A 14,487-nucleotide genomic window follows, 5' to 3' on the forward strand; every position below is an offset into this window, starting at 1 on the left:
AGCCGTACTTTCACCTCATCCAGGAGCAGGTAACAGCAGACTATGTATAGCGCTCGGCCAGGGCCGGTGGCTTTCACAACAACACATTCCCAGTGAAGTGTCCATGTTGTTGGATGGTGTCATTCTTTGGGAGCTAGATGGTTGGGCTGTTCGTTTGGTTTTGGGTTTCCAAGTTACAAGCAGATCTTAGACATAACAATTACCCAACCTCCTCAGAGATAGCTACCGTTTTTGAAACTGCTGACTGTGCTCCGGTTTCACACCATCACATAACAGTATTTTCTAATCGAGGAATTGTAAAAGAAATTTATGTTGATAGTATGCATTGTGTTTCGTTTACTTGCGTTTAATCTGGCATTGTGGAGAAACAGGTGGCATATTTCATTACCACCAGAAGGGAATTGTAAGACTAATATTAGGCAGTATTTTGTATAGACTGTTTATTCAGTTTTGTCCTGCAGGAAATTTCAGCCTTTTACTTAATGCTGGTAATCTTACTAATACTGGTATTCTTACTCAGCAATTAATAGTTGACTCTTATTGTCGAATAGAAGGATAGACTGAAATTTATTCTCGATCAACAAACAAAATTGTATGTCTATACCTATGTCTGTCTTGCTGATGCTTAACACATTAGAGCAGAAAATGAAAGATTAAGAGCTGGTTATATTGTTATTTTGCCTTTTTGCCTTCCACTCCCCAAAATGTGTTGCAAAATTGTCGGGATGCAATGGCAATTAGGTTTGGGTTTTGAGCAATAATGTGGTGGATCAAATATACTATGCTAGTCTATATGAAAAGGAAAGTATTGCTTTCATTTTAAAAGGACAGCTCATTTGTTCAAACATAAAAAGGAACAGTAAAATATTTTATGAAACTAGGGAGAGAGATTCAGGATTCTGTAAGTCCACTCTAGTCCTGCTGGTCTTGCAGACTTCAATCAATTCTATGGCTACTTCATCTATTCCCACAGCTTTTCCAGTCTTCATATTTTTAACTGCCCATTCCACCTCTGTCTTTGTAATGTCTGATTTCTTCTGTTACTTCTATTCCTGCTGCCTGGATATCTTCTCCATGTTTGATTTCTTACGTTCAGTAGTTCACTGAAATATTCTCTCCATCTGTTCATTACGTCTTCTGGTTTTGCCAGCATTACTCCTCCTTTATTCTTCACAAATCGTGTGTTCAGTTTCCATTCCTACAGTTTCTTATAATTCCTAATAATATTTTTTTCCCACAGTTTAAATCTTCCTTCACTACTAGGTCTTTGTAAACTCTTTTTGCTACTCTCTGTTTTGTTTTTTCCATTCCTTCCAAGTTTTCTTCTTTTCCTATACTTTATCTTTCACTCTATCATTCCACCCTGTTGTCTGTTTCTCTTACCTTTCCTGATGCTCTGCCACATGTTTTCGCAGCACACCTTACAAATGCTCTCTTAAAATTATTCCATTCCTCTTCATCATGACTAATATCTGTCCTTAGTTTTTGTAATTCTTTCTTGAACTCTTCCAGAACCTCCTAGACCCTCAGTCTGCAGTCACTAATCTATTTTTCTCTTTTTCCTGTAGTTTTGTGACCTTGCCTACTTTCAGCTTTGCTATCACTGCTCTATGGTCACTCTCCAAAAGCTTCCTCAGGCATAGCTGTAACATCCTTAAGATCTTTTAGATTTCCTTTTTCCACTAAAATGTAATCGGAGAAAGTTTTCGTTCTTCCGTCTCCCCATCCATACCTGGTAATCTTCTGGCTATTTTCCTTTGTGAACCATATGTTTCCTATTATTAGTTGTTTCCTCTGTTGAAAGTCCATTAACATGTCCCCTACTTGATTCTTCTTGCCATATCCATATGGCCCCAGAATCTCCTCTTCTCAGTCTCTCTCTTCCCACCTGTGCATTCAGATCTCCCATTATAATTACTCCCTTGTCTTCCCGGTATTTCTCTACTACTTCAAGGAATTTTTTGTATTCTTTTTTTTTTTTTTCTCTTTTTCTTTTCAGTTTGTGGAGCATATAATTGGAAAAGATCTTGTGTTCCACCCTAAAACTGTATCCATGCTACAATCATTCTGTCATTGATCTTCTTCACCTCCTCCACATATTCCCAGGACATCCTTTCTGATGATCATTCCTTCCTTGTCAGTTAACTGCATCCTGCGTCATCCATTGTAAAACAGCCTGTACCCTTCCTTCAGTTTTCTTTTCCCTCTTCCTCTTCATTTTCTCCCACTTAGACCAAGAATGACCATGACCATGTCCTTCTCTTTCATGAACACTGTCAGCTCTTCGGTCTTGTCTGTCAGGGTTAGGATGTTGACTGTCCCGATTTGAATATATTGTGATACTGGTTGCCCACTTCTTACAGCCTCCCCAATATCTGCAGGGGCACCCTAGCATTTTCTGAGGCTGCACCATATTTGCTCTCATTTTGAACCTGTTATTATGATGGGTTTGCAATTCCCAAAGGCAGTTGAGAGCTGCTGCCAGCAGGTGATGAGGCTGCTCCTAACATGGAGTACAAACTCCTTTTTGCAGCCACCCCTAACCTGGAAAAAGATGCTGCTTGATGGGTTCCAGAGTCATTTCGTACACTGAGGTTACCATCACTGCACCTAAGAGAACTCAATCCGCCCTAAGCCGTTGGCCCTCTTAGGGGGTCGAGTTATTTCTCACCACCCAACACTCAGCGCAGAGTCACTGGCTCTGTGGTGTACTCTTATTACTCCAGCGGACTGGACCAGCCAGACTATATGAAGTTAATCCTATTTTAAATAAATATTGTATAGCTGGAGTTTGGCTAATCAGAGAACTTGTAAGTAAATAAAAGTAGGTGCATGATTATTATAAGCTTATTAGATAGAAGCCACTTTAATGAAAGACACGACCAAAAAAAAAAAAAATGGAATTTACAGACCCAGTTATGGACATCAAGGAAGAGGAGACCAAGGAGAGAAATGTCTTAAGCTGGTTGGCAGATGACAAGATGGAGCAGAGTGTGGGCACATTGATCAGACTGCCAGCCGAGCTTGTAAATCCACTCTGTGATTCGTTAAGTGAAGGAAGGAATCCAACCATCTGTCCAAAATGAGTTTGATACCTCTTTTCAGTACAGAGCAGATACTTGTTGGCTTCCTGTTAGACAAATCATTCCTGGCCATAGTGAAACAAACAGGCTCAACCCTTTGAGAGAGGAAGTGGCTGCGCGGTTTGGATCATATAGCTGTCAGCTTGCATTCGGGTAATGGTTGATTCGGACCCCAATGTCGGTAGCCCTGAAGATGGTTTTCAGAATTTTCCCTTTTTCACACCATTAACTCTATGGTTGCTTCCTTCCCACTCCTAGCCCCTTCCTATCCCATCATCGCCGTAAGACCTAACTGTATTGGTGCAACGTAAAAAATTCCTTCTTTTAGAGATCATGTATTTTAGAGCAAGAGTCTCTTTGGTTACCCTTACCAGTACCTCATTTGGTCTGGGGGCTGTGTCAACAGCTATTTGGTTAACGGCAGTAGCAACGTCATCTTTATTGATGTTCTTTCTCTTTCATCTGTTGAGACATGCTTGGCCTCATTGAAATCTGTATCATATTCCTGTCTTACCGTTCTGTGTATAAAGAAGTGAGGATAGAGGAAATGAATGTCATTTCTTAGATCTGTATTGTACAGAATTATTGTTCAAGGCATAATGTACTGCCTTCTTTCTCTGGTCATAGAAGAGGGATAGATATTTGATTCTGATACTGAGCTCTCCGTTTCTTGTGGTCTCATTTAGTTTGGTGCTCAGGATTGCTATTGGATTGAGTGTTCATAGTGTCCACATTCTGGAATGTCAGGGGAAAATATTTTTGTCAGGGAAATGGACAGAAAACCTGGAAAGTCAGGGAAATCTTTCCCAATGATGGATTTGAGGCAATATTTTTATGCCCTAGTCTGCTGTAACCCAGGCTATTGTAGCATTTCTTTTTCACATATCTTTTCACAGGAAGTGCACAACAATTCTACAATTTTCGTTGTGTCCTTGTCATTTCTTTCAACCATTTTTATGTTATTCTCTTTTATTTCAGTTGTAGGATGCTTGCTTGAAACTCATGACAATGGCTAACGAGCAGTGTACGTTTAATAAACTCTGGCTAGACAGTAAAGTGTTTCTCGAACTGAGTGGTTGATTGGACACATTGGTAAATTATGCAACTTCAGCATACTGCAAAGTGTGTTGTAAATTATTCAAACTTAGTAATATGTTACCCATGCCAAAGGACCTACTCATACAAAATACGTGAAAGCTAAGTCTTTCCAGCCAACAATTTCTCTTTTTGCAGAGAATACCTCTACTTCATCCCCACTTGAAGATACACAGCCATGAGTTAGCACTACCTCCACAGCTACAAAGGAATTGGCAGTGCCAGGAACAAGTCAGAGGAGTTTAAAGACTTTCAGTGTATATGAAGATGTTTCATCTGCTGAAGCCGTGTGGGCTCTCCAGAAAGTCCGTAGAAAGATGTCTCTCAACTCTTGTGATGAAACCTCCGCAGCATTTAAAACAATGTTCCCAGACAGTAAAATTGCTCAAAACTTTACTGTAGGCAAGACTAAGGCTTCCTATGTTATAAATCAGGGATTAGCCCCCTTTTTTGAAGAAAGTTTGCAAAATGACTCGAGGCAGTGCTTTGACTACGTTGTTTGTGTGGATGAATCGTTCTCAATGGATGGGCCGAATGTTAACCTCAGTTTTATTTTTAAAACTTGAAAATCATTTGCAAGTGCTAAACCCCAAGGGCACATCTCTTCTTAATATAGACATATGCAGTTCACGTACAGTGAATGGAGCCATGAAAACTGCGATCTCCAAAATTTTTCAGGTCTTTTTAGAGATAGCCCTGTTCGACGTGCTAAAACAAAACAGTAATCTTTTCGATAAGTGCAAACTTTTCTTCTTTCATTCCTATCTTTTCTGACTGATCCTCATATTTGAAAACTGCTTTCCGTATAGACCTAGACTAATTGGAATTAGTTATATTCATCAACATTACAAACACAAGTTAATTGCTTTTGATCTCAAAAGTGCTTTAAATCCACATAAAATAGTATTAGATTGCTGTGGTAAAATAACTTTTTCATATTTGAATTTCTCTATTAATAAGTAAGTTGTACTTTGTTCGTAGCAAATAAGATAAAGGTACGTTACCATTAAAATATTTGTTTATATGTAAAGTGCCATCAGTGTAATTATTTTTCCATAAATAATTGAAAAAAAGGAAGTGGAGAGAGAATTAGGCCAGCTATGGGGATGGTGGAGGCTGGAATTTCCTTTTTTGTTCCTTGTAAAACATGCTGTTCAGCGAATTAACTTGTCACTCAGTTTTCGTGAGTCAGGGAAATTTTTCTTTGTAGGTCACTGAAAGTCAGAGAAAGTCAGGGAAACTTGATACAACATTTCTCTGGACACTATGGTGTTCACGCCTTTTTAATTTTACATGCGTGATAGTAGTGAGTGGATGGGTGCTGAGGCCTAGGAAATAAGTGAATGGATTTTGTTAGGAAGATGGCAAAATTTACAATGTCTGTATTGAAATCTTGCAATTATTCACTGTCCTGAAAATCAGATTTCTGCTTAATTCACTTGAATCTTTTACATTTCTAAATCCTACTTACTGTGGGTTGAGCAGGTGCAAGACTGTTGGCTGCATCGTGTACTATCGCGATGGTACAATTTAACACTAACACTAACGCCATCCTCTTGCTACATTCAGCTCCCTATACTCTCATTGCTGCTCCCTAGTCCATCCAGTTTCCTTTAATGTACCTTCCTAAAACCCTTATAGGTAGTTAATGAATGAATTTGAAAAGAGTGAAATATACAATGGCAGTACCAGTACTTGATATTTACGTGCTTTTCCTCTCTCACACACACTCTTGTCTCTCTCCAATGGCAGATACCGAAGACTAGCATTGAGATGGCATCCGGATAAAAATCCAGAGAACCTTGATGAAGCTACTAAGAAGTTCAAAGAAATTTCAGAAGCCTACGAGGTTCTTTCTGATGGTAAGTAGTGACCAAGTTCACCATTTGGTTTCTGTACACTAAGATAATAGCATGAATAACATAGATGTCAATATGTTTCTGTGAATGTAATATGAGAAGGAAGCTGTATATATTATTTGGAGCGATCCAGCTCTCTCCAGTTATTATACAGTGTACTGCACCATCTTTATCAGAGAGTACAATTTTTTCGTTTAAGGATGGAGATGTCTAGTAACAAAAATCTGATTTTAACAGGAGAGCTAGAAAACTGTCCTATATGTTTCAAAATGGGAAGAATAGGTTCCAGTTACAAATTATGAATTAAATTTGATGATAATCATTGATTAATGCCCAAAAAAAAGTTGAGTTTTTCATTTGCACTTATGAGGTATCTGTAGACAAAATTGCACACAGGGTCTCCATTCTTAAGTGACAATACCATAGTCATTGTTAGTGATGTTTTTGCTGATTACTGCTTATATATTTATTGCCTCTATGAAATATTGTTGGCATCACTCTAGGTCGTACTATGGGTTTGATGTTTCCTTATATGTTCAGTCTTGTCGAAGAAGTGAAATACACCCTAGGTCACATCGTCATTTATTGTGATTAGTTCCTTTTGTTGCATTATTTTCATGAACTGGAAGTACGATTTTAAAGAGATATTTTAGGTCGTTTAGTTGTAACAACTTTTATAATGTCCTGGTATGATCACGGCTATATGTAGTGTATCTATATATGTAAAGGACTTTCCCCTGTGAACCATGTGACCTTGCTGCTTTGGGGCGGCTTGCGTGTCCCAATGAAACAGGTAGCTGAGCCAAGACCATCTACAATAATATCAGACCTTAATACAAAAACAACCTGGCCGACGCTTCGGTTCCATGTAAACACGCCTGTGATACATAAACATAACCTTTTGATTATTGTATTGAATTGCTAAGCTGTCAGTAATGAACAGAAACTTTACTTTGGGTAATAGACCAACACTATCTAGAAATAGCCTCTATTTAGATAAGCAATTAATTAATTAATTAATTAATCACAATGATCTGAATTTAGGGCTGTCAACCATGTGGCAGATTATGCTTAAATTGTCTACATAGTCTTTTCTTAAGTAATTTCAAAGAAATTGGAAATTTATCGAATTGGTGTAGATATAGTAGGGGGCACCCGTGGTAAATTATTTCAGACCATAATTCTTCTCCCTATAAATCAGTACTTGTTTTAGAAATACATTTGTTTGAATGACCTTTCTATTACCATACGCTTTTAAGAATAATACCCTACCTTGTTCAAGAAATGTTTTAAACATAACTTTCTCTCATAACAATGATTCTGATAATGATCCACCAAACTGCTACATCTGTTTCACTTCATATAATCAATAGGAGGATCAAGTTGAAATTCTCGGGTAGCATATGCATTTTCATCTAAAGCACTTTAACTCCCAAATCGTTGGCAACGTAAATACATACTGTAAGTGACAGTATATCAGTTGATACCTTGTCCTCTAATTTAACAAGGAGAATATAATCTTCATTCACAGATAAGATAAATACCTTTATCACTTTTTTATAACCTCACTTTTAAAATCCTCGAAAGGTATAGTAATTGGGAAATGTTCTAGGATTGGCACCAACACAGTTTTGTTCTTATCTGGAAAAAACAGCTCATATAGTACACGGAACACATCCTCTCTATTGACAAATTTATCCTTGAATGTTTTAATGCACCCTAATAAATTACTTGTAACTACGAAATCGTCACGATGCATTAAGTACTCTTGATCTGAATGTGAGTGCATCTCCTGTAATATGAATTACATCCAGGTATGCAATATGATCCACATGTCCTAATATAATACCAATATAGATGGTCCCTTATTGGTTCCCTATAGGAATCAACATCCATATCACGTCTTAATGTGTCAGAATAGTTTTTAAACAAATTTCAATAAAAACATGACAACACTGTTTCCTAATCAAACCAAACCAACAGAAAGAAATAAACGGATGCCTCGCACATGCTCGTGTTTACATTTGAACAAACCGATCGGGGCGCCATTTTATCTAACATCGATAGCTGCATTAAGATCTGATATATTGTAGTTGGTCTTGGCTAAGCCATAGGTGCAAGCATATCGAATAGGTACCTGTCGAGAGACCAGGCTATTAAATGATTCGTTGAAAGTGGGGTAGTAGCCTTTCAGAAGTTACAAGGGCGGCAGTCTGGATGCATGATTGATATGACCTTGTAATAATATTAAACACGGCTTAGCTGTGTTGATATTGCTGCACTGGTGAAAGCAGCAGGAAACTACAGCTGTAACTCTTTTTTTTTTTTTTGCGTTACGTCGCACCGACACAGATAGGTCTTATGGCGACGATGGGATAAGGAAGGGCTAGGAGTTGGAAGGAAGCGGCCATGGCCTTAATTAAGGTACAGCCCCAGCATTTGCCTGGTGTGAAAATGGGAAACCACGGAAAACCATTTTCAGGGCTGCCGACAGTGGGCTCGAACCTACTTTCTCCCGAATACTGGATACTGGCCGCACTTGAGCTACTGCAGCTATCGAGCTCGGTGCAGCTGTAACTAACTCCCAAGGACGTGCAGCTCTCTCTATACGAATGATGCCTTCCTCTCGGGTAAAATATTCCAGAGGTAAAATAGTCCCCCATTCAGATCTCTGGGTGGAGACGAGACTACATGATAGGAGACAGTCATTAGGAAGATGGATACTGACATTCTCACAGTCGGAGCATGAAAGTTTAGGAGTTTGAATTGTTGTGGTAGGTTAGAGAATGTGGGAAAGGAAATGGATAGACTAAAGTTAGATTTAGTTGCTATAAGTGAAATACGTTGACAGGAAGAGTAGGATTTTTGGTCAGGTAACAACAGAATTATCAGTACAAAATCAAAGAGGGAAAATGCAGGAGTTGGTTTAATAATGAATAAGAAAATAAGGCAGCGGGTAAGCAACTACGACCAGCATAGCGAAAGGATTATTGTTGTCGAGAGACACCAAACCAATGTCCATCACAATAGTGCAGGTCTATATGTCTACTTGTTTCCAGCGAATGATGAAGAAATCGAAAGAATTTATGAATAGACAGACCCCTTAATACAATATCTAAAAGATGACTAAAATCTGATTGTGATGGGAGACTGGAATGCAGTGTTAGGCCAAGGAAGAGAATGTAATGCAGTAGTAGATTTTGGATTGGGACAAAGGAATGAAATAGGAAGTAAGCTGGTAGCATTCTGCACCGGCCATAATTTAGTCCTACCCAATATTTGGTTTCAAACACCAGAAACGATGGCTGTATATGTAGACGAGACGTGGAGACATAGGAAGGTATTAAATAGACCTCATTATGATTAGGCAGAGATTCAGAAACCAGGTGTTGGATTCCGAGAGTTTCCCAGGAGCAACATGGACTCTGACCACATCTGAAGTTGAAGACATAGGTACAGGAGGGAATGCAAGGAGATGGGATGTAGACAAGTTGAAAGAAAATAGTGTGAGGGATTGTTTCGAGGAACATTGTGCACACGGTCTAACTGAAAAGGCTGAAGGAAACAGTAGATGAAGAATGGACTGTCGTGAAGAATATCAGTAAGGCTACTGAAGAAAGGTTAGAAAGAAAGGAAAGATCAACTAAGATCGTCGCCATAAGACCTATCTGTGTCAGTGCGACGTAAAGCCACTAGCAAAAAAAAAAAAAAAAGAAAGAAAGAAAATATCAACTAAGAAACGGTGGATTACTCGGGAGATACTAGACTCGATTGACGAACGATGAAAGTACAAGAATGCAAAAAAAAAAAAAAAAATATTAGAGCAGAAAAGACAGGTGATTAAAGAATGAAGTAGATAGAAAGTATAGGACAGCTGAAAGAGAAGTGCAAGGATGTTGAAAGTTGTATGGTACCAAGAAAGGTAGATGCTGCATACTGGAAAATCAAGGAACCCTTTGGAGAAAGGAATACTAGGTGTATGATCATTAAGAACACAGATGGAAAACCACTTCTAGGGAAAGAAGACAAGGCAGAAAGAAGGCAGGAACATATCAAACAGTTGTATCAAGGTAAAGATGTAGATGATAGGGTTCTGGAACAAGAAGAGGCTGTTGATGCTGATGAAATGGGAGAGACAGTTTTGAGGTCAGAATTCAGGAGAGCTTTGAGAGATATAAGTAGGAACAAGGCACCAGGAATTGATGACATACCCTCAGAATTACTGACTGCATTAGGAGAAATCAGCCTGGTGAGATTGTTCATTTAGTGTGTAAGATGTTTGATACAGGAGTGCCATCCAATATTCAACATTATCCACCTAGAAAGCCAGTACTGAAAAATGTGAAAACTACTGCACCATTAGTTTAGTATCTTACACCTGCAAAATTATAACATGTATTAATTACAGAAGAATGGAAAGACAAATTGAAACAGAGTTGAGAGATCAATTTGGCTTGACCGGGCGAGTTGGCCATGCGTGTACAGGCGCGCGGCTGTGAACTTGCATCCGGGAGATAGTAGGTTCGAATCCCACTATCGGCAGCCCTGAAAATGGTTTTCCGTGGTTTCCCATTTTCACACCAGGCAAATGCTGGGGCTATACCTTAATTAAGCCCACAGCCGCTTCCTTTCAACTCCTAGGCCTTTCCTATCCCATCGTCACCGTAAGACCTATCTGTGTCGGTGCGACGTAAAGCCCCTAGCAAAAAAAAATATTTGGCTTGAGAAGAAACGTAGGAACACGTGAACCAATCTTGACTTTACGTCTAATCTTAGAGGACTGAATTAAGAAAGACAAGCCCACGTACATGGCATTCGTGGATAATGTTGATTGGACCTGGTTATTTGAGATTCTGAAGAAGATTGGGATCAAATACAGAGAAAGAAGAATTAGCGACAGTCTGTACGAAAATCAGTCTGCAATGATTAAAAATAGAGTGCTTTGAAGAAGTAGTAATCCAGAACGGAGTGAGTTTGTCACCCCCCTCCTCACCTACTTTTCAGTGTTTATATAGAACAGGCAATAAAGGAAATAAGAGGAATTTGGAAACGGAATCACAATCCACGGAGAGGAAATAAAAACCCTGAGATTTGCCAATGATATTATTTGATTTGAGTCTAAAGATGATCTGGAGAAATTGCTGAATGGTATGGACAGAATCTTGAGGAAGGAGTGAAAATGGAAACCTACAACCTATTTTCCAGTCATTGACCGGGTCAGGGATGTCATGAATGAATCATATATAGGCTATTAGTACGACGGAGTTACCACTCCCAAAGTGATTTATTAATGACTTATAGATGCTATGAAATGAGAATGGAGAGTATTGCTGGAATGAAAGATGACAGGGAGAACCAGAGTACCTGGAGAAAAACCTGTCTTGCCTCCACTTTGTCCAGCACAAATCTCACATGTAGTGACCGGGATTTGAACCACGGTATCCAACGGTGAGAGGCAGACGTGCTGCCGTCTGAGCCACCGAGGTTCTTAGGGGAAGGAGTACAAGGTGAAAACAAATAGGTCCAAAACAAAAGTAATGGAGTACAGTTAAACAAAGTTGGGTGATGCTGGAAAAGTTAGATTAGGAAATGGTCTTAAAGGAAGTAGATGGATAGTAATTTTACTATCCAAATAACAAGATTTAACGATAACAGAAGTAAGGAAGACATGAAATGCAGACTGGCACAAGCACGGAAGGCTCTTTCAAATAAGTTTGCTCACTTCGAACATTGATATAGGAATTAGATGTTTTGAAGACTTTTCGTGTGGAGCAGGACATTGTATAGAATTGAAACATGGACGATAACTACCTCTGAAAGAAAGAGAATATAATCTTTTGAAATATGGTGTTATAGAAGAATGCTGTTGGTGAGATGGGTAGATCGAATCACAAATGAACAGATACTGAATCGATTTGGTAAGGAGGGGATCGATTTGGCTAAATTTGATTTAACAGCTTGTGAGGAAACAGGGCTAATAAGGATTTTTCCGTCATTACAACTGATTTACACAATTAGTATATGGTGATTACTAATTTATTTTCATCGTACATGTTTAGAGAAAATTATCATTTCTCTTCTTCAGCAGTAATAGAAAAAAAAAAAACAGCTTAATGGTATGGACAGAGTCTTGGGGAAGGTGAAAAAGATGGAAATAAATAGGTCCAAAACAAGAGTAAAGGAGTGCAACCTGCAGGCATACGTTGTTGCATGAAATGATGTCATGTTTACAATTAAAGTAATCACCATACACTAATCTATATATATATATATAAAATAAGAGTTTTGTCTGTACATTGCTCAGAATTTAAAAAGGGTGATATTTCTGTATCAGTCATCTCCACGGTAACAAGGAAATGCACTTTTTTACTTTTCCGTAATTTCTGTATGTATGTATGTACACGCATCACGAGAAAACGGCTGAAGAGAATTTAATGAAAATCGGTGTGCAAAGTTGGAGAATAAGTTGCTAAAATCTAGGCTATAAATAATTTTATTCACGCTGACTGAAATGGTAGTTTAGGGGAAGGCCTAAAATTTAATTGTCAAATATTTATGTTATTAGTGGTCGTATCATAACTGAAATCAGTAGGTGAAGTTGGGGAATAAGTCGCTACAATCAAACTAAATGATAGTTTAGTGTTAGGCCTGAATTCTCAAATATTTGTTATTAGTGGTCCTATCTTAATGAAAATTGGTATGCAAAGTCGGGGAATAACTCTGTATTATCTAGGCCATAAATAATTTTATTCACACTGAGTGAAATGGTAGTTTAGGGGAAGGCCTGAAATTTAATTGCCAAATAATTATGTTGTTAGTGGTCGTATTGATAAATAATACATAGGCCTTACTAAAGTTATATGGTACCGGTATTAAATTTCCGATCATTTCTGTCTTGTACATTGTTACCATACCGGCTATAATCGCAGAGATAATGTATTCATGAATTTGGATTTTTGTTACTAAGTCCATATCAGTGCCGAGTCATGAGAAAATGGGTAAACAGGATTTAATGAACATCCGTATGTAATGTCGGAGAATAAGCAACTACAGTCTACGCTAAAAAAAATTTTATGAGACGCCCCAATATCACAGAGTCGGAAGAAAACCAATAATGTGAAGGCCTACAATACTGAAAGCTCATAAAATTTATCAACAATAACATTACATTGACCATTGTTTGTTGTGATGTGCTTTGTCTTCTGTTGCCACTCATCTACGATAGATAGGATTACTGCTGCATACTGAGTATTTTCTTTTAATTTGCCTTACTTCGCACCGATACAGACAGGTCTTATAGCGACGATGGAATAGGAAAGGGCTGGGAGTGTTAAGGAAGCGGCTTTGGCCTTAATTAAGGTACAGCCCCAGCGTTTGCCTGGTGTGAAAATGGGAAACCACGGAGGACAATCTTCAGGGCTACCGACAATGGGGTTCGAATCCACTATCTCACGGAGGCAAGCTCACAGCTGCGTGCCCCTAACCACACGACCAACTCGCCCGGTCGTACCGAGTGTAACAATCTGCCTGAATATTGGCAGGAAGTAGCTGGGGAGCTAGATAACTTTTTTCTTTGGCATGCCATTCCTCTGGTTCATAAATTTTCTGATATTACTGGTACATAACACACTGGTTCATCATAGCATTCGAGCTATTCAATCCCTACTCTGAGGCACTGATTGGAATGAGCAGCGTGCATATATAACGGAACAATGGCAAAGGAGAGTTCATGGCTGTCTGCGGCCTGGTCATTCCAGCACTGGAACTTTGGACTGTTAGATTGGCACCGTAGTACTATTTGTTAAAAGTTAGAAAATGTGCAGTTTTTCATTTGATCGAATATTTTATATGATAACATTGCTTTTAATCACTACTTTACTACTAACGTTTTTGTAATGACCTATGTTGACTTCAGTTAGGAAAGCCACACAGTCTGTCTTTCTGAGAATCCCATCGCGAAGCACGGGTACATCAGCTAGCTGTGTAAATAAATTGTATTGATGGGTGGACCCTTATAAGTACTGTTTTCTCACAGGTTGTTAAATCATTAGTAATCAATATGGATCTAACAAAAAGCAAAAATGGTAGAAGTTAATTAATTTTGGCTAAATTTGATGAGAAGAAGACATTGAATGATTGGACACATCTTTAAGATGCCCAGGACTTGTTCACTTGGTTTTTGAGGAAAGTGGAGGCAGTAAGAACGGTAGGGATTAACCAAGGTATGAATATAATGAGCAGATTCATGCAGATGTAGGATGTGGTAGTTGCGTAGAAATGGAAATGTTAGCACAGGATAGGGTGGCATGGATCGCTGTATGATACCATTCTATGGACTGATAATTCAAACACCACCACATGTGAAATACAGATTGTTTCATTTCACCTTGTGTTTTTCTCATTTTCTAAGCTTGTATTAATATACCCAGTGGAGAGAAATCGGACAGTAC

At 38.6% G+C, this 14,487-nt stretch overlaps 1 protein-coding gene across 3 annotated transcripts in view; it reads left to right on the forward strand.

Moving 5' to 3' along the window:
• The window catches only part of LOC136864722 (dnaJ homolog subfamily B member 6-B), a 346,776-nt gene that overhangs the window by 240,046 nt on the left and 92,243 nt on the right, over positions 1-14,487 (forward strand). For all 3 annotated transcript variants that reach the window (XM_067142061.2, XM_067142060.2, XM_067142063.2), the window contains exon 4: positions 5,931-6,040. In XM_067142061.2, coding sequence (XP_066998162.1) covers positions 5,931-6,040 — 110 coding nt within the window. The remainder of the gene's footprint in view (positions 1-5,930; positions 6,041-14,487) is intronic.

This window comes from Anabrus simplex, chromosome 2 (genome assembly GCF_040414725.1).
Source record: "Anabrus simplex isolate iqAnaSimp1 chromosome 2, ASM4041472v1, whole genome shotgun sequence".
Lineage (NCBI taxonomy): Eukaryota > Metazoa > Arthropoda > Insecta > Orthoptera > Tettigoniidae > Anabrus > Anabrus simplex.